The sequence below is a fragment of the Molothrus aeneus genome, unplaced genomic scaffold, assembly GCF_037042795.1.
Source record: "Molothrus aeneus isolate 106 unplaced genomic scaffold, BPBGC_Maene_1.0 scaffold_30, whole genome shotgun sequence".
NCBI lineage: Eukaryota > Metazoa > Chordata > Aves > Passeriformes > Icteridae > Molothrus > Molothrus aeneus.
In genome coordinates this window covers 4,409,942-4,428,024 of record NW_027098964.1, presented here as the reverse complement: position 1 = coordinate 4,428,024, position 18,083 = coordinate 4,409,942, and the positions used below count along the sequence as shown (strand labels likewise).

Here is an 18,083-nt window from a genome sequence, read left to right as displayed (position 1 = left end):
AATGGTTTTGAGGTCAAGTCACTGAAAAATCTGCATTTTTGAGGTCAAACCCCTTCAGAAAAGGTGGTTTTGAGGCCAAACCCCCTCCAAATAAGGTGGTTTTGAGGTCAACCCCTTCCAAATAAGGTGATTTTGAGGTTGCTGCCCTCGTAAAAAGGCGATTTTGACATCAAACCCCTCCAAAAAAAGGCACTTTGAGGTCAAACCTTTTCATTCCTTGTCAGAGAAGGATCTTCCCGGTGGAACCCTGGCTGGGCTCCGGTGCTTCGGGGAGTGGCTCGGACGTGTCCCCTCAGGGAGATCCTCCCGGGCCATCGCTCCCCTCACGGCGTCCCCTCAGCCCGCGCCCCCCCCCGGCCCGTTCCCGCCACCGCTCTCGGCCCCGCCCCTCCTGCACCACCCTCCCTCCTCCCTCTCCCATTGGTCTTTCCCTGTGTCCATCGCCTCGTGCCGGGCCACCCTATTGGTCTGCGCCCGCCCCCACGCCGCTTATCCCAGCCCTCCAGGCCCGTCCCACTGTCCTCCCCGCCCGCTGTCCATCACCCTCCCTCCGCCCTTTCCGATTCGCTCTGCTCCCTGTCCGTCACCCTCCCTCCGCGTCCTCCAATTGGCCCACGCCGGCCGCGCTCCCCATGGCCCCGCCCCACCCGGCGCGCGCGCGCCCCCCGCCGGCGGCGGCCCCGCCCCCGCCGCAGTCCCGGCGCCGCCGCTCCGGCCCCCGCTCCGGCCCCGCTCCGGCCCCGCCGCGGCCGCTCCGGCCCCGCTCCGGCCCTTCCCGGGCCCCGCCGGCCGGGCCGGGCCGGGCCGCCCCCGCGAGGCACCGCCGGCAGAGCCCCGGTAGGAGCCGTGCCCACGCCGCGCGGGGGGGAGCCGCGCCGAGCCGGCCGGGCCGAGCCGGGCCGGGCCGGGGCGGTGCTGGGGCGGGAGGAGCCGGTCTAAGGTTGGGGGGGGGGGGGGTGTTGAGGCGGGGGGGGCGGTGGGACGTGGTGACCCGGCCCCCCCCGTGTCCCCTCCCTCCCGCCCTGCCCATTGTGTGCAGACAAAATGGCGGCGGTGAGTGAGGGGAGGGTGGGGGGGGGGGAGCGGCCGGGCCCCCTCACGGACCCCCCTCAGCAGCGGCCCGAGACCCGGGGGTTTCGAGCCGCCGCCCGGGGAACGCGGGCGCCTCACGGGGCTCCCCCGGACTCCGCTCGTTTCTGGCCGGCGCCGCTTTGTTCGCGCCGCGTTTGCAAATGGCGGCAGCGCCCGGCGGCCCCCGCGCCCCCTCCTCACCCCCCGCGCCCCCTCCTCACCCCCCGCGCCCCCTCCTCACCCCCGAGCCCCGCGCCCCCTCCTCGTTTCTGCCCCGCGGCCCTGCCCTGGAGTGGGGACGGGGATGGGGGGTCTGAGGGCGGCCGGGCCGGTCCTTTCCCGACCCCTGGGTGGGATGTTCGGGGGGGCATCATGGAGGAGGTGGGATCACCCCCTTGGAGGGGCTTAAACCCCTCTTCCGTCCCCATCGCACCTCATCCCAGGCCGGGAATTTGCAGTGGGATCATCCCCTTTGGGGGGATTTTAGCCTTCTCCCCGCTCAGGACCAGGATTCTCCTCTGCTCAGCTTTTCGCCGCCCCTGTCCCTGCTCCCTCCCGGTTCCCGCTGCTCCAGCCCCGTTACCCGCGGCCGCTCCGTTTCTGGAGGGTTTAGGGGCACAGGGATCCAGCACCCCCTTCCCCTCCGCGGGGACCGAGGGCTTTGTGCGCCCCTGGCTCCGGGATTCCCGCTGGGATCCGCGCTCCCGGCGGTTCCTGGACTGCTCCAGGAGGGTCGTGGTGTTCTGGCTCCTCATCCATGCCGGGCAGGTGCCAAAACTCAGATAAAAGCGGCCGATTCGTTCCTAAAACGCGGCCTTGAGCCCGAGCGTGGCTTCGCCTGTGTCGCGCTTTCCCACGTTCAGGGCAGAAATTCCAGCCTTTTATGTCCTTTGGTTGTTTTTCCCTCCGTCCTCCCAAAAAACGCCTTCGGGAGAGTCACTCCTTCCCTTGGGAGCGCGGGAAGTTTGGTGGATTCCTCCTGCTGGGGGTGGAGTGGAGGAGGGAGTGAGGCCGAAACCAGGTGATATTCCGGAGTTTGTCCCGTTTCCAAGGGCAGGGATTGTTTTTGTCGGGATTGGGCTGCCGGTTTAACTGAGTCTGGGGTTCTTCTCCTCAAGAGACACAGGTCTGGTGGTGCTGCAGCATCAGCTCCCACATTTCTCCCTCCAAAAATCTCAGAAGAGGGATAATGGGGACAAAGCTCTCTGGCTGTTGTGATTCTGACTGTAGGAACAGCTGGGTGGGATTTCAACCCTTTCCTTATCCAGCCTGAAGGAAACTGAGGGAATTTTAAGGAAATTAACGGGGCCTGCAGGGCCCAGCCCAGAGCAGAAGGCACCAGGAGATGCCATGTGGCTCCTTGGGAATGGTTCTCCCTGCTCAGCCGGCGCCGGTCGGGGCTTAATTACAATTAAACCCAGATTTATGGCGCTGTTAAGTCATCCTGTGAATGAACTGGCAGGATTGGAATCGGAGGGGTTTCCTTGGATGGAGTTGTGTGTCCGTACAGCAGCTGGAGGGAATGAGATTTCCTGGTTTTTATCCTAAAAATGTGAGCCCCGGCTCTGGGTGAGCTTGGAACAAAAAACGAATCGGAACAAAAGGCTCCCCTGCCCCAGCTGGGGGCGGTTCCCACAAAAAGGCAGGAATTTGGTGTCACTTGGGCTGAATGTGTTGAATTCCAGGACTTCGGAGCGCTACGTTCCCACCTGGATTTCCCAGGGCAGCTGCTCCAGCGTGGAGAGGGGAGTTCTGTCTGCTTTGGAAAAGTCCCATTTCGTGGGAAAACCTCTTGGGAGTGAAGGGGAATAAGGATTAGGTGCTCTGTGCTCCTCCGCGCTCGGCCTGCAGGTCTCGGGGATGTAAGGAGCAGGGAGCTGGGCTCTGGCTAACGGGCTGGGATCTGTCTAATTGCCGTTCCTGCCTCCAGCTCCAGCGCGTGCCCCGGGCTCCGGCCGCCCCGGCTCACCCGCTCCCTGTCGCTTTCAGATCCCGCGAGGCCGCGCTGCCGCGACGCTCTGCTCGCCGGCAAAGTCCAAATAAACGCCTCAGAAAAACCCTCAGGCAGGCAGCAGGAAACGAAAATGGTGAGGGACGGGTGGATTCCCGGGCGTGGGGCGAGCATCCCTGTCCCGGAACTCCCTCAGTGTCCCCAGACGTTCCCAACCGTGTCCGCCCTCGCAGCGCCCGATGCGGATCTTTGTGAACGACGACCGGCACGTGATGGCCAAGCACTCGGCCGTGTACCCCACGCAGGAGGAGCTGGAGGCCGTGCAGAACATGGTGTCCCACACGGAGCGGGCGCTCAAAGCCGTCTCCGACTGGATCGACGAGCAGGAGAAGGTCAGCGGGGAGCAGCCGGAGACGGAGTCCATGGAGACGGCGGCCGAGGAGGAGAGCAAGGAAGGAGGGTGAGGAGCGAAGCTGCTGGGTCTGCTTTAGATCCCTACAACTCGCCGAGCTCCCTAACAACTTTCCCGTGCTGGTGGAAAGTTGTCTTCCCTGGCTGGGGAATTACCCAAGGCAGGCTTGAGGGGAGTGCTCCAGGTTGATCCTCACGGATCCATTCTTCCAGTTGGGTGGGGGGCTCCCTAAAATTCTCTTAGCTCCCTAAAAACCCGCTCGTGCTGGTGGAAAAATTGTCTTCCCTGGCTGAGGACTTGAGGGGAATTAAGCAAGGCTCCAGGCCGATCCTCACGGATCCATCCCTCCAGCTGGGTGCGGCATCGCCAGCTCGTGAATCCCACCCTCTCCTGCTTTTCCCAGGGATCAGAAAGCCACGGAGCAGCTGACGAGGACCCTGCGGGGCGTGATGCGCGTGGGGCTGGTGGCCAAAGGCCTCCTGCTGAAGGGGGACCTGGACCTGGAGCTGGTGCTGCTGTGCAAAGACAAACCCACGGCCAAGCTCCTGGAGAAGGTCGCCGACAATCTGGGAGTGCAGCTGGCGGTGAGTGGAGCCCGTGGGGAAATTCCCTTTGGGGCGGTTCTGGTCCCCCTGTTCTGGCTTGGAAAAGCCTTTTCCAGAGGCGCTTTAGGATTGCTAAATGAATTTGTCCTCATGGTTTGGCTTGGAACGGGTCTTGGAGCTCATCCCCTTCATGGGCAGGGACACCTTCCACAGGCCCCAAACCCTGTCCAGCCTGGCCTTGGGCGCTTCCAGGAATCCTGGGACAGTCTCAGCTTCCCTGGGAATTCCATCCCAGCCCCTTCCTGCCCTCACAGGGGCAGGAATTCCCTCCCAAAACCCATCTAAATCCCCCTTTATTCCAGCATGAAGCCATTCTCTCTTGTCCTGTCCCTCCATCCCCTGTGCCAGGTCCCTCTCAGCTCTCCTGGAGCCCCTTAGGCGCTGCAAGGGGCTCCGAGGCCTCCCCAGAGCCTTCCCCGCTCCAGCAGAACATTCCCAGCGCTCTGGGATTATGGAGCCGTGGAACGATTTGGGTTGGGAGGGACTTTTAAAACCCAAGGCTCCAGCAGAACATTCCCAGCGCTCTGGGATTATGGAGCCGTGGAACGATTTGGGTTGGGAGGGACTTCAAAACCCATCTTACCCCAACCCATCCCCGCCCCAACGCTGCAGGCGATCACCGAGGACAAGTACGAGATCATCCAGTCTGTGGGAGACGCCGCCATCATCATCAAGAACACCAAGGAGCCCCCTCTGAGCCTGACCATCCACCTGACGTCGCCCGTGGTCAGGGAGGAGCTGGAGAAGCAGCTGGCCGGAGGTACGGCCGGCCGGCGCCCGGCGTCCCGCGGCTAACGAGCGGGAAGGTGCTCTTCAGCTCCGGCCGGGGCCGTGGCAGCTCCTCCTGGCCAAATCCTCACCAAATTCCTTCACTGGGCCACCCTCGCTGAGAGATCCCGGGTGTGCTTTACCACCCGGACCGAGCTTGCGAAGCTGAGGAGCACCTTTCACGCGGGATTTTTTTGCTCTATTTTGGTTCTTTTTTGTTGTTGTTTTTTTTTTTTTTTTAAGTATTATTATTTTATCCTTTCTTTTGGTTCCACTTGGGCCTTTAGTTCACTAATTCATCATCTCGTTGTATTACTCGTGGTTTGTTCCCCGGCCATGTCAGTGCAGTGACATGAAAATAGAAACCAGATTTGTTTAAGAAACCCCAAAAAAAACCAAAAAAAAAAACAAAACCAAAAACCCCCTCTTGAAGGCTTCTTGTGCGAGGAGTTGCATGTCCATGAACCGGGATGTTCCGGGATGTTCCCCCGGTGTGTGTTGCAGCAGGACACCGGGTGCTCGGGGCTCCTCCCGTGGCTCTTGCAGCACCTCAGGTTCAGAACTCCGGAAAGCGATGCAGAGTTTTGGATAAAGTTAGCTTCTCCAAATTCCCTTTGGAATCAGAATTCCAGCGGCTGCTGGTTGTGCGCTCCAATTCCGATGGGCTCCGTAGGGCCGGCGGTTCCCCCGCTCCGCACTAGCCTTATCTAAAACCCTGATCTGAGCAAGTTCGGGCGACTTGAGGCCCTCCCTCAGTTTTGCTGCAGCACAAACCGGGACCTCTTTGTGCTCTTGATTGTTGATCTCTGGTGTTGATCTCTGACCTCGTCTCCGAGCCTTCTAGTTTGTCGATTTTAGGGACGCTGGACCTTTGGCCAACAGGACGTTCTCTGTCGCGGGCCGGGGCCGGGGCAGCCATCCTTCCGGGCGGAGGGTTCCCTGGATCCTCTCCGAGCCTGGCCCTTCTTCCCTCCTCCCCACCCTGTGCTCCGGCTGGAGCCGGGCTCTCACCCCCTCAAATTTCCCCACGCCGGCCTCGCCGCCGCCTCTCCATCCATCCAGGATTTATTTCTGTGCCCTCCGCCGAGCCTCACGCCCGGTCTCCTCCTCTTCCTCCTCCTCCTGCTCCTTCTCCCAGCGCACATTCCAGTCCATCCCTCCGTGGGAGTTGAGCTTCCCCAGTGTCCAGGCGAGGCCGCAGCCCCTTCCCTCCCGCTCCCAGCATCCCAGCAGGATTTTTTGGGAGCCCCAGCTGCCCGTTAGGATGCTGCCTCATCCCCCTCGGCCCGACAGAAGCCCCTTGGTCAAACCGTGCCTTGTCTTCTTATTCCATCCACGACTAGAAACGCTCTCAGTCACCGACTCCCCGGACGTTCTGGACAGGCAGAAATGCCTTGCTGCCTTGGCGTCTCTGCGCCACGCCAAGTGGTTCCAGGTTTGCATTTTGTTCTTATATTTATCTTTAAGTAGAAGCGTTGGTAAAACTCTTTTAAGGGGCTGAGTGTTCTTGTTGGAGTTGGAGTTTCAAGCGGCCGCTGGCCGCTCGGAGGTGCCGGAGCTGTGGGCGCTGCAGTGACTTAGGAGCCTTTGTACGGAGCAGCCGCGGAGCTGCCGCTCTGTGTGAGGAGTGACGTCCCCTCGGCCAAGACCTTGGTTAAGACCTTGGCCAGCCCCTTGGCCAACACCTTAGCTAAGGCCTTGGCCGGCCCCGCGGCCGACCCCTCGGCTAAGCCCTTAGCTAAGACCTTGGCCAACTCCTTGGCCAACTCCTTGGCCAAGGCCTTGGCCAACCCCTTGGCGAGGAGCTCGGCTAAGGCTTCGGCCGGGCCTCGGCCGTCGCGGCTCCGGGCCCGGGCTCCGGCTTTCCCCTCGGCAAAGCAGCACCCGGAGGGAGCGCCGGCGGCGCGGGCGGGCGCTCGGTGAACCCCTGTCTGCTTTGGTTCCGCTTCCAGGCCAGGGCCAACGGGCTGAAGTCGTGCGTCATCGTGATCCGGGTGCTGCGGGACCTGTGCACGCGCGTTCCCACCTGGGCCCCGCTCAGAGGATGGGTAATTCTCCCCTTTTCCCCTTCCAGGGGGGCGGCAGCTTTCTCCCAGTGCAGCTCTGCTCCTTCCCAAGGCTCCGGGCACGTCCCCTCTCCCAGCCTGGGGATTTCTGTGCATGAGCGGCTTCTCTGCACTTGGAGACACAAATCAGATGTCTGTGGTTGGGTTTATCAATTGTCAGCTAATTATGAGCTCACAGCGTTATCAGATTGGAAATGAATGATCAGCTCACCTTGATACTGAACTGCTTTGTCAGTTATCAGCCCAGGTTGTTACTGAATTGCTTTATCAGTTATCAGCTCACCTTACTATCCAGTTGTTTAATCGATGATTAAATCACATTATCATCAAAACATTTTCTCAGCTACCAAATCACATTATTGTCAGTGTTATCAGCTGTCAAGTCTTGTTACTATCAAATTGTTTTATCAGTTATCAAACCACATCATTATCATTATCAAATTGTTTTATAAATGATCAAGTCATGTTATCATCAAATATTAAGTATCAAATTGGGTTACTTTAAAATAGTTTTATAAATTTTCAAGTCTAGTTATCAAATAGTTTTATCAATTATCAAATCACTTTATCAGTTACCAAACCATGCTGTCCTCAAACACCATCATCAGTTTCCTTTATCAATTAACAAACGCTTTTATCAGTTACCAAACAACTTTATCTTATCAAATCACATCGCCAGCTTGTTTTACTAATTACCAAATCACGTTGTTACCAAACTGTTTTATCCATTCATGACTTCACAGCCCGGCTCCTCTCCTCCCTTGGGCACCAGGAGCTGCTCCCAGATGAGTCCCGTCCCTGGAGTCCTTTCTCGGGTCCCTTTCCAGGGCTCCCATTTCCCGCCGGGTTTCCTGGGGTCCCTTTGCCAGGGCCCTTCTCCCAGATCCCCTTCCCAAGGTCCCTCTCTGGAGTCCCTCTCCCAGGCCCCCTTGCCAGGGGTGCATTTCCTGGGATCCCTTTTCCCTGTCCCTCTACTGGATCCCTTTTCCAAGGGTCCATTTCCTGGGATCCCTTTTCCAGGTCCTTCTATGGGATCGTTCTACCACGTGTCCTTTCCAGGGGTCCCTCTATGGGATCCCTTTCCCAGGGGTCCATTTCCTGGGATCCTTTCCCAAGGTCCTTCTCTGGGATCCCTTTCCCAGGTCCCTCTCTGGGATCCCTCTCCCGGGTGTCCTTTCCAGGGGTCCCTCTATGGGATCCCTTTCCCAGGTCCCTCACTGGGATCCCTTTCCCAGGTTCCTCTATGGAATCCCTTTCCAGGGGTCCATTTCCTGGGATCCTTTCCCAGGGTCCCTCTATGGGATCCCTTTCCCAGGGTCTCTCTGTGGGATCCCTTTCCCAGGGGTCCATTTCCTGGGATCCCTTTCCCAGGTCCCTCTATGGAATCCCTTTCCCACGGTCCTTCTCTGGGATCCCTTTCCCAGGTCCCTCACTGGGATCCCTTTCCCAGGTCCCTCTCTGGGATCCCTTTCCCAGGGGTCCATTTCCTGGGATCCTTTCCCAGGGGTCCATTTCCTGGGATCCTTTCCCAGGTCCCTCTCTGGGATCCCTTCCCAGGTCCCTCTCCGGGCTCCCTCTCCCCTCTCCCTGCCCTCACTTCCCTCCTTCCCTTGCAGCCTCTGGAGCTGCTGTGTGAGAAATCCATCGGGACGGCGAACCGGCCGATGGGCGCGGGCGAGGCGCTGCGCCGGGTGCTGGAGTGCCTGGCCTCGGGCATCGTCATGCCAGGTGAGCTCTGCCCAGGTGAGCTCTGAGCTCTGCCCAGGTGAGCTCGGCCAGGTGAGCTCAGCCAAGTGAGCTCTGCCCAGGTGAGCTCTGAGCTCAGCCAGGTGAGCTCGGCCAGGTGAGCTCTGGCCAGGTGAGCTCTGAGCTCAGCCAGGTGAGCTCTGCCCAGGTGAGCTCTGGCCAGGTGAGCTCTGAGCTCTGGCCAGGTGATCTCTAGCCAGGTGATCTCTGGCCAGGTGAGCTCTGATCTCTGGCCAGGTGAGCTCTGGCCAGGTGAGCTTGGCCAGGTGAGCTCTGATCTCTGGCCAGGTGATCTCTGCCCAGGTGAGCTCTGATCTCTGGCCAGGTGATCTCTGGCCAGGTGAGCTCTGATCTCTGGCCAGGTGATCTCTGGCCAGGTGATCTCTGGCCAGGTGATCTCTGCCCAGGTGAGCTCTGATCTCTGGCCAGGTGAGCTCTGAGCTCGGCCAGGTGAGCTCCGGCTGGGAGGAGCGCGGGGGGTGCCGGCGGTCGGGAGCCCCTCTGTCCCCCCGGGCACGCGCAGATTCCCGGCCCTGCCCCGTAGGGAGAGGCGCAGCCCAGTTTGGCTGCCGGGGGCGCCGCTCCCGCGGCCCATCCCACAGAGATCCCGGCGAGCCGCGCCTCGGGAGCTGCCCCAGGGAACGTAGGGTAGAGACCCGGGATAATTCTCTGCATATCTTCCTTGTTTCCTGCCTTCAGATGGTTCTGGTATTTATGACCCTTGTGAAAAAGAAGCCACTGATGCTATTGGGCATCTAGACAGACAACAAAGGGAAGATATCACACAGAGTGCTCAGGTATAGTGTGACCTCCATCCGGCCCTTCCCAATCCCCGGCTCGCTCTGCTCCCGGCTCCCTTGGCCACCATAGATTAGACCCGTGGTCACTCAGCGCCGTGGTCACTCAGCGCCGTGGTCACTCGGCACCGTGGTCACTCAGCGCCATGGTCACTCAGCACCGTGGCTGCACGCTGCTGTGGTCACTCGGTGCTGTGGTCACTCGGTGCTGCTGTGGTCACTCGGTGCTGCTGTGGTCACTCAGTGCTGCTGTGGTCACTCAGTGCTGCTGTGGTCACTCGGTGCCACGGTCACTCCACCAGGCCACCCCCGTGGGCCCCCATAGTTTGGCCACCCAGAGCAAAGAATCAGGTGTTGAGTAGCGAATTGTCCCAAGGCCCCTTTTTGGGTGAAAGCCCCCACGAGACTCAGTCTGGAGAGCCCCCCTGAGGATGTGGATTGGTGCAGGGGGGCTGCGAGCAGGGGGGCTCCGGCAGCTCCCGCTGACCCTCACTCCTGTCCCCAGCACGCCCTGCGGCTCGCTGCCTTCGGCCAGCTCCACAAGGTCCTGGGCATGGATCCCCTGCCCTCCAAAATGCCCAAGAAACCAAAGAACGAGAACCCAGTCGATTATACTGGTATGTACTGGGAGGGGGACAGCCCCGCGTTCCATCCCGAGGATTTGGGTGGAAAACGGGGGATTTAGGGAGCGTTGTGCCCGTTGCTGCAGTTCAGATCCCGCCCAGCACCACGTACGCCGTCACCCCCATGAAGCGGCCGATGGAGGAGGACGGGGAGGAGAAATCCCCCAGCAAAAAGAAAAAGAAGATTCAGAAAAAAGGTATTGAGCTAACGAGAGGTAGGTACGGCCTGGGGGGAAATGGGGTGGAGATTGGGGGTGCTCAGTGCAGGACTGGGGGCTTGGGGGGGCTGTAGACTGGGGCTACGGGGTGTGGGGATGGATAAAGTAACTTAAAAGTGGGAGATTTGTGCTGGGCAGAATTGAAACCAAGGAGGAAAAGGTCAGGACTTGTCTGGGAGGTGGAAAAGACTGAGGGGAACTCGTCTGAAATAGGAAAAGGCCAGTCAGAACTGGTCTGGAATTGGAAAAGATCAATGGGGACTGGTCTGGAACTGGGAAAGGTCAATGGGAAGTGGAATGAGAAAAGACCAGTGGGAACTGGTCTGAGATGAGAAAATACTGGTTGGGACTGGTCTAAAATGGGAAAGGACTGGTCAGAACTGATTTGCAATTGGAAAAGACAGGTGGGAACTGTCTAGAATGGGAACAGACCCACGGAAGCTGGTCTGGAATTAGCAAATGCCCATCAGGACTGCCCTGAAACTAAAAAATACCAATTGGAACTGGCCCCAAACCGGAAAATACTGGCCTGGAATCAGCTGTGCTTCTTGGAAGGAGCCGCCAAACACCCACAAACTGCCGGTGTTGGTTTTTCCCTGTGCACAGAGGAAAAGCTGGAGCCTCCCCAGGCCATGAACGCGCTGATGAAGCTGAACCAGCTCAAGCCAGGGCTCCAGTACAAACTGGTGTCCCAGACCGGCCCCGTGCACGCTCCCATCTTCACCATGTCCGTGGAGATCGACGGCAGCACCTTCGAGGCCTCGGGGCCCTCCAAGAAAACGGCCAAGCTGCACGTGGCTGTGAAGGTGGGATGGGATGGGATGGGATGGGATGGGATGGGATGGGATGGGATGGGATGGGATGGGATGGGATGGGATGGGATGGGATGGGATGGGATGGGAGTGGGAATGGGGATGGGGATGGGGATGGGATGTGAGTGGGATGGGAGTGGGAATGGGATGGGAATGGGAGTGGGAATGGAAATGGGATGGGAGTGGGAATGGAAATGGGATGGGAGTGGGAATGGGAGTGGGAATGGAAATGGGAGTGGGAATGGGAATGGAAATGGGAGTGGGAATGGGAATGGGAGTGGGAATGGAAATGGGAGTGGGAATGGGAATGGGAATGGGAATGGGAATGGGAGTGGGGATGGGGATGGGAATGGGAATGGGAGTGGGAATGGGAATGGGAATGGGAATGGGATGGGAGTGGGAATGGGAATGGGAATGAAAATGGGAATGTGATGGGAATGGGAATGGGAAAACTGCCAGAAGCTCCAGGGTGGGGTGGGAGCAGCACCAGGAGCTGCCATCCTCAAGCGTCCCCTGGAGTGCCCGCAGGTTTTGGGAACGCTGAGCACCAGAGGGAGTCAGTGAAAGGCCTGGAGCAGCTTCCTGGAGTGGTGTCCCCAGTGGGTGGTGCTGGAGCAGGGCTCCTGACCTCCCTGCTGCCCCCAGGTGCTGCAGGACATGGGGTTGCCCACCGGGGTGGAGGGCAAGGACTCCGGCAAGGGCGACGAGTCGGCGGAGGAGACGGAGACCAAGCCGGTGGTGGTGGCTCCTCCGCCCGTGGTGGAAACGGTGTCAACGCCCACGGCAGCCTCGCCCCCCTCGGATCAGACCCCCGAGGTGGGTGGGGGACACGTGGCACCGTGGCAGCCGTGCTGGTGTTGGTTTGGGGTGGTTTGGGGTGGTTTGGGGTCGCTCCTGGTGAAAGCAGGAGGCGGAAGTGGCTCCTTGGGTGTCCTTCCCAAAAAAGCTGGGGAGCGGCTCTGTGTGTGCTTGGGGACATTTTTGGGGCTCACCCAGCCTTCGTCCACCCTCAGAACGTGAAGCAGCAGGGACCAATCCTGACGAAGCACGGGAAGAACCCGGTGATGGAGCTGAACGAGAAGCGGCGCGGGCTCAAGTACGAGCTGATCTCAGAGACGGGCGGCAGCCACGACAAGCGCTTTGTCATGGAGGTGAGGGGACACAGGGGCCTCCAATCCAGAGCTCCTCGGGTGGGAGAAGAGCTTGGAAAGCCGCCTCGTCCCCTTCCCCAAGAGTTTAAATCCTCAAATCCAAGAGGTTTGGCTTGGGAGAAACCTTTAAAAGCTCATTAGTGGGTGGGGACAGCCTGTGACACTTCCAGCTCTGGGATTCCCTGGGGGTCTCCCATCTTTTCCTGCCCTTTCCCATTTCAATGTGTGGTTCCATCCCTTTCCAAGGTGGAGGTGGACGGGCAGAAGTTCCAAGGTGCTGGCTCAAACAAGAAGGTGGCCAAAGCCTACGCGGCGCTGGCCGCGCTGGAGAAGCTGTTCCCAGATGCTCCCGTTGCCATCGAGCAGAACAAGAAGAAAAGAGCCCCCGTTCCAGCCAGGGGTGGCCCCAAATTCCCAGTCAAAGTGAGTGGAATCCCCAATCCCACAGCTCTGCAGTGGGAAAAGAGCGGTGGGAACTGGTCTGGGGTGGGAAAGGACCAATGGGAACCAGGCTAAGATCAGAAAATACAGATCAGGACTGGTCTAAAGCAGGAAGAGACTGATGGGAGCTGGTCTGGAATTGGAAAAGAAAGACCTGGGGTGTAACTCACCAGCCATTGGCTCTGGGGTTTGATCCTTTCCTGGGAGCAGAGCAAACAGCTTGGAAGCCCAAACCCCATCAGGTTTTGCAGCAGAAACCCTCAGGGTTTGGAGGTGCCTCAATTTGGGGTCACCTCGGTGGCTCTTGTTCTGGGGGTTCGGCGTCCTGGGGCTCTGTTCTGGGGGGTTTTTTGGGAAATCCCTCACCTGAGCTCCACGTGACCCCCCTGTCCCCTCTCCTTGTCCCCACAGCAGCACAACCCGGGCTTCGGGATGGGGGGGGGCCCCATGCACAACGAGGCCCCCCCACCCCCCAACATGCGGGGCCGCGGCCGGGGCGGAAACATCCGGGGCCGGGGCAGAGGCCGGGGCGGCTTCGGGGGCAACCACGGCGGCTACATGAACACAGGTGAGGGCCAGCAGCACCCATGGGTGGCCCCCAGCCCCTGCCACCCCTGCGCTCACGGCCACGGCACCCGGAGCTTCCAGAACTCTCCACGGGGGAATGACCCCTCCTGCTCCTCTGGTGCTGTGGCTGTGGGTCCTGGGTGTTCCAGAGCTCCCAGATCCCTGTGGGGGAACAAATCCCCCTCTGGTGTTGTGTCCATGGCTCTTGGATGTTCCAGAGCCCCCCAAATCCCTGTGGGGGAACAAATCCCCCTCTGCTGTTGTGTCCTGAACGTTCCAGAGCTCCCCAAATCCCTGTGGGGGAACAAATCCCCCTCTGGTGTTGTGTTCTGGGTGTTCCAGAGTTCCCCAGATCCCTGTGGAGGAACAAATCCCCCTCTGGTGTTGTGCCTGTGGGTCCTGGATGTTCCAGAGCCCCCCAGATCCCTGTGGGGGAACAAATCCCCCTCTGGTGTTGTGTTCTGGGTGTTCCAGAGCCCCCCAAATCCCTGTGAGGGAACAAATCCCCCTCTGGTGTTGTGTCCATGTCAGTTGGATTTCCTGGAGCCCTCCTTGGGTGAATGGCCCCCCAAATTTGGGACATTTCACCCTGGGGATCTCTGTTTATTCCAACATTTCCCTCCTCTGCAGGGGCTGGGTACGGGAGCTACGGCTACGGAGGGAATTCTGCCACTGCTGGCTACAGTAAGTCCCTTTTTCTGTCCCTTTTTCCATCCCTTTTTCTGTCCCTTTTTCCACCCAAAATCCCAACAGGTGCCATCGTGCTGGTGACTAAAATCTCCCAGGAAAATGGCTCAAGGGGAGGGGAAACTTTTTTTTTTTTTAATGGTTTTTGGTTTTTAAGGAAACCAAAGCATTTTCATCAATTCTGCCTTAGCTTACAGCAAGGGTTTTTTTCTTAAAAAATCCAAGCTTTTTAATAAATCCCAGAGTTTGGGTCAGACCCTTGTGGGTCTCAGGAAGACTTTTCCACTTGGACCTGGCCCAGCCTTTAAAACTTCACCTTTTAAAGATGTGAAGTTCCCTGATTTGCTGGAATGCTTGGATTGGCCTGGGTGCTGAAGCAAATGCTTTGATCCATGCTGGGCTCTGGGAATCGTTCCTGTGCTCCCCATCCCATCCCATAAATATCCAGGCACTGGGGAATGTCTTGGATGCTTCAGGAAATCCACGGAGTCCTTGGCTGCCATGGAGCAAAGTGCTTCAGTCACCTGGAGAATGAAATATCCCCAGAATCAGGAATTGAGGGGAATTTCGGAATCGGCTTGAGTCTCAGAATCCACCAAATTCCGAGCATTTTGGTGTCCTTTATCCCTTTGAAAGTTGTCTTTGCTGGATTTGGTGGCACCGCGGTTCCCATCTTTGAGTTAATTCCAAAATTTAACCAAAAAAAAAGAAGGAAAAGGAAGTTCCAGGTTTAAGCTGAGTCCAAAGGGTTCAGTGGATCCTTGAAATATTTGTAATAATAATTATCCCATTTTTTAAAAAAAAACAAAAAAAACCCAACATTGTTGGAGGTCCTGACTCTTTACCCAGGGGACAGATCCCGTCCTGGATGATCCAGAAAGGATCCTTAGGATCCCTCCAAGGTGGAAAAAACTGCCCTTCCCAAGCCACCACGTGGTGCTGGACATTTCTGTCCCTGAGCTCTGATTCGGGGAAAATCACAGCTGATTCTGCATCAAGCATGAAAACCTCAGAGTTGTATTGGGCTAAAGTGGAAAATCCAGGACTTCTGAGGAGGTGGGAGAGCAGAGCTCCACTTCCAGCCCTGGATCCAAACCCCAGGATTTTGGGGTTTGGGACGGCCCAAGGGGAATCTGGTCCAGCACAAGAGTTTTGTGTCCAACCCTGGAGATAAAATTTATTCCAGAGCCTCGTTTGTGCAGAGTGAATCCGGAATATTCTGTGGGAGAGGAATAATAAAACCTTCAGACGGGAAAGGGGGCGTGGAAGAGAATCACGGAAGGAGCCCAGAATTAACGGATCCCAGGATTTAAAGCCTCCAGAAGCTCTTGGCAGCACAGCCCCAGGATCTGGGGACGGAGCTGGGATTCACCTGGGAATTCAGTCTGGGTGTTCATCGGAGCTGTGGAAGAGGAGCACGCGGAATTTCACTCCTTGCATCCTTTTTAACCAAACTCTGCCCCTTTTCGTCGCTGGCAGATCCCTCCTGATCCCACAGGGTTTCAGATTCTGGTGGCTTTTTTTCTTTTCCTCACAAATAAGTTTAGTTTTGGACGCTCCCAGTTCTCCAGGGAATGGCAGGAAAGGAAACACTCGGAATTTTGCTGTGGGACCCTGGAGAGGTGAAATCAAACCCAGATGAGCTCTGGATCCCAGATGGAATTGTCCAAATCCCAGGAAGATAAATGGAGCAGCCATGTGGATTCCTAATTCCTGAGGATGGATCCAGATGGGAGATCCTGCTGGAATCACAGGGATGGATCCAGATGGAATCACAGGGATGGATCCACCCAGATGGGAGATCCTGCTGGAATCAAAGGGATGGATCCAGATGGAATCACAGGGATGGATCCACCCAGATGGGAGATCCTGCTGGAATCAAAGGGATGGATCCAGATGGAATCACAGGGATGGATCCACCCAGATGGGAGATCCTGCTGGAATCACAGGGATGGATCCTGCTGGAATCACAGGGATGGATCCTGCTGGAATCACAGGGATGGATCCAGATGGGAGATCCTGCTGGAATCAAAGGGATGGATCCAGATGGAATCACAGGGATGGATCCAGATGGCATCACAGGGATGGATCCAGATGGAATCACAGGGATGGATCCAGATGGAATCACAGGGATGGATCCTGCTGGAATCACAGGGATGGATCCAAGTGGGTCCTGCTGGAATCACAGGGATAGATCAATCCAGATGGATCCTGCTGGAATCTAGGGATAGATCAATCCAGATGGGTCCTGCTGGAATCACAGGGATGGGCCCGGATGGGGGGGTCTGGATGGCAATGGCATCACAGGGCCAGACCCACACGGGAGCTTCTGCTGCATTACAGGGGGGTCCCACTGGGGTCCCAGAGAGCTGAGGAGCCTCCATCACCCCCAGACCACCCTCACCCCCACAGACCCTCGTCCCCTCCGGCGGGGCCGCGCGCCCGGGAGCCCTCACCCTCCTCTCTCTCTGTCCAGGCCAGTTCTACAGCAACGGCGGCCACTCCAACTCGGGCGGCGGCGGCGGCGGCGGCTCCTCGGGCTACGGCTCCTACTACCAGGGCGGGGACGGCTACACGGCCCCCGCGCCGCCCAAGCACGGCGGCAAGAAGCAGCAGCACGGCGGCGGCGGCGGCGGCCAGAAGGCCTCGTACGGCTCCGGCTACGGCACCCACCAGGGCCAGCAGCCCTACGGGCAGGGCCAGTACGGCGGCTACGGCCCCGGGCAGGGCAAGCAGAAGGGCTACGGCCACGGCCAGGGCGGCTACTCCTACTCCAACTCCTACAACTCGCCCGGCGGCGGCTCCGACTACAACTACGAGAGCAAATACAGTGAGTGGAGAGGGGGAGCTGTGGGCGGGAGAGGTTCGGAGTTGAGGGTTGAGGTTGGGTTTGATCCCGAAGTTGGGTTAAAGGTGTTGGGAGGTTGTTTCTGGAGCAGCTGGAGGGGAACCTGGTGACTGCTCTGGGCTGAGGCAGGCACCAGGGAGCTCCAGGGGGTTCTTCCTGCCCCTCCCAGGAGCTGGAGCTGTGAATAAGGGGAGGTTTGGGTTAAAAGAGGGATTTGGGGCCGGAGCTGTGAATAAGGGGAGGTTTGGGCTAAAAGAGGGATTTGGAGCCGGAGCTGTGAATAAGGGGAGGTTTGGGCTAAAAGAGGGGTTTGGGGCCGGAGCTGTGAATAAGGAGAGGTTTGGGCTAAAAGAGGGGTTTGGGGCTGGAGCTGGGATGAGTCTGACAGGGAGAGAGCACAGAGGGGCTGGGTGCCCAGCCCTGGGCACGTTCCTAGGGGATAATCCAAGGCTCAGAATGCCCCGGCAGGGTCAGACCAAGATCCCTCCACACCCAAATCCTCCTGGAATTCCAGGGTCTCGGGGGGGGCTTGGCTCAGTAGAACTGAGCACCCTGAGGGTGCTGGGGGTCCCCGCCCACCTCCTCATCCCCACGTTTTCCCCGCTCCCAGGTTACAGCGGCAACAGCGGCCGCGGCGGCGGCGGCAACAACTACTCCGGGGGCGGCTCCTACAACTCGGGCTCCCACGGGGGCTACGGGGGCTCCGGGGGCGGGGGCTCCTCGTACCAAGGTAAGGCAGGTCAGTATTGACACCCCAGCATCGCCGGCATCGCTTCGGGGCCCCGCTCCAGCTCCACGGCCGCTCTAATTCCTCCCTCTTCTTCCTCCTCCTCCTCCTCCTCCTCCTCCTCCTCCTCCACAGGCGGATACTCCTCCCAGTCCAACTACAACTCCCCGGGTTCCCAGAACTACAGCGGCCCCCCCAGCTCCTACCAGGCGTCGCAGGGCGGATACGGCAGGAACGAGCACAGCATGAGTTACCAGTACAGATAAACCCCCCCGTGTCCCCGCCGCGCTGCCCCCGGGCTCGATCCCCCCGGGGTTTTATCCCCTTCTCCCCCTCACCCCGTTGCTCTGTGTGACCCGTCACCCCTGGGCCTCTATTTAATGGGTCGTAGTTGCCACGACGACTTGGTCTAAATAGGATTATTATTATTATTTTTTGGGGTTTTTTTTGTTTTGTTTTTTGTTTTTTGTTTTTTTGGGGGAAGTCGATCCAATTCCGGAGCCTTTTCCCAGGCCCCGGCTGGGGGACGGGCCCTCGTTGTTCTGCTTTTGTGAAGTGCGTTAAAAAGGAGCTTTTTTCGGTATTTTCTGGCT

The 18,083-nt window shown here is 58.6% G+C and overlaps 1 protein-coding gene across 6 annotated transcripts; it reads left to right on the top strand.

The window, feature by feature from the left end:
• The first annotated feature begins 766 nt into the window (after nt 1-766).
• ILF3 (interleukin enhancer binding factor 3) lies at nt 767-17,921 on the top strand. Of its 6 annotated transcripts, none has more exons than XM_066570360.1 (21): nt 767-837; nt 3,061-3,158; nt 3,256-3,482; nt 3,838-4,018; nt 4,652-4,799; nt 6,151-6,242; nt 6,760-6,855; nt 8,490-8,601; nt 9,319-9,416; nt 9,922-10,033; nt 10,126-10,254; nt 10,864-11,063; nt 11,715-11,885; nt 12,083-12,220; nt 12,467-12,643; nt 13,073-13,229; nt 13,859-13,912; nt 16,392-16,745; nt 17,374-17,447; nt 17,484-17,493; nt 17,626-17,921. In XM_066570360.1, the coding sequence occupies exons 2-21, from the start codon at nt 3,156-3,158 to the stop codon at nt 17,754-17,756; spliced, it is 2,664 nt and encodes an 887-aa protein (XP_066426457.1). In that variant the 5' UTR covers nt 767-837; nt 3,061-3,155; the 3' UTR covers nt 17,757-17,921. The 6 variants fall into 6 exon arrangements, with proteins under 6 accessions (XP_066426457.1, XP_066426456.1, XP_066426454.1 ...); XM_066570359.1 differs by having other exon boundaries at nt 17,484-17,502; XM_066570357.1 differs by having other exon boundaries at nt 10,126-10,236; nt 17,374-17,502.
• The last annotated feature ends 162 nt before the right edge of the window (nt 17,922-18,083 follow it).

Bases quoted from the DNA above. Each gene is read 5' to 3' on its own strand.
- ILF3 (XM_066570355.1), top strand. The intron at 3,483-3,837 runs GTGAGGAGCGAA...TGCTTTTCCCAG, and splicing joins GAGGAGAGCAAGGAAGGAGG to GGATCAGAAAGCCACGGAGC. The intron at 12,221-12,466 runs GTGAGGGGACAC...TCCCTTTCCAAG, and splicing joins ACAAGCGCTTTGTCATGGAG to GTGGAGGTGGACGGGCAGAA.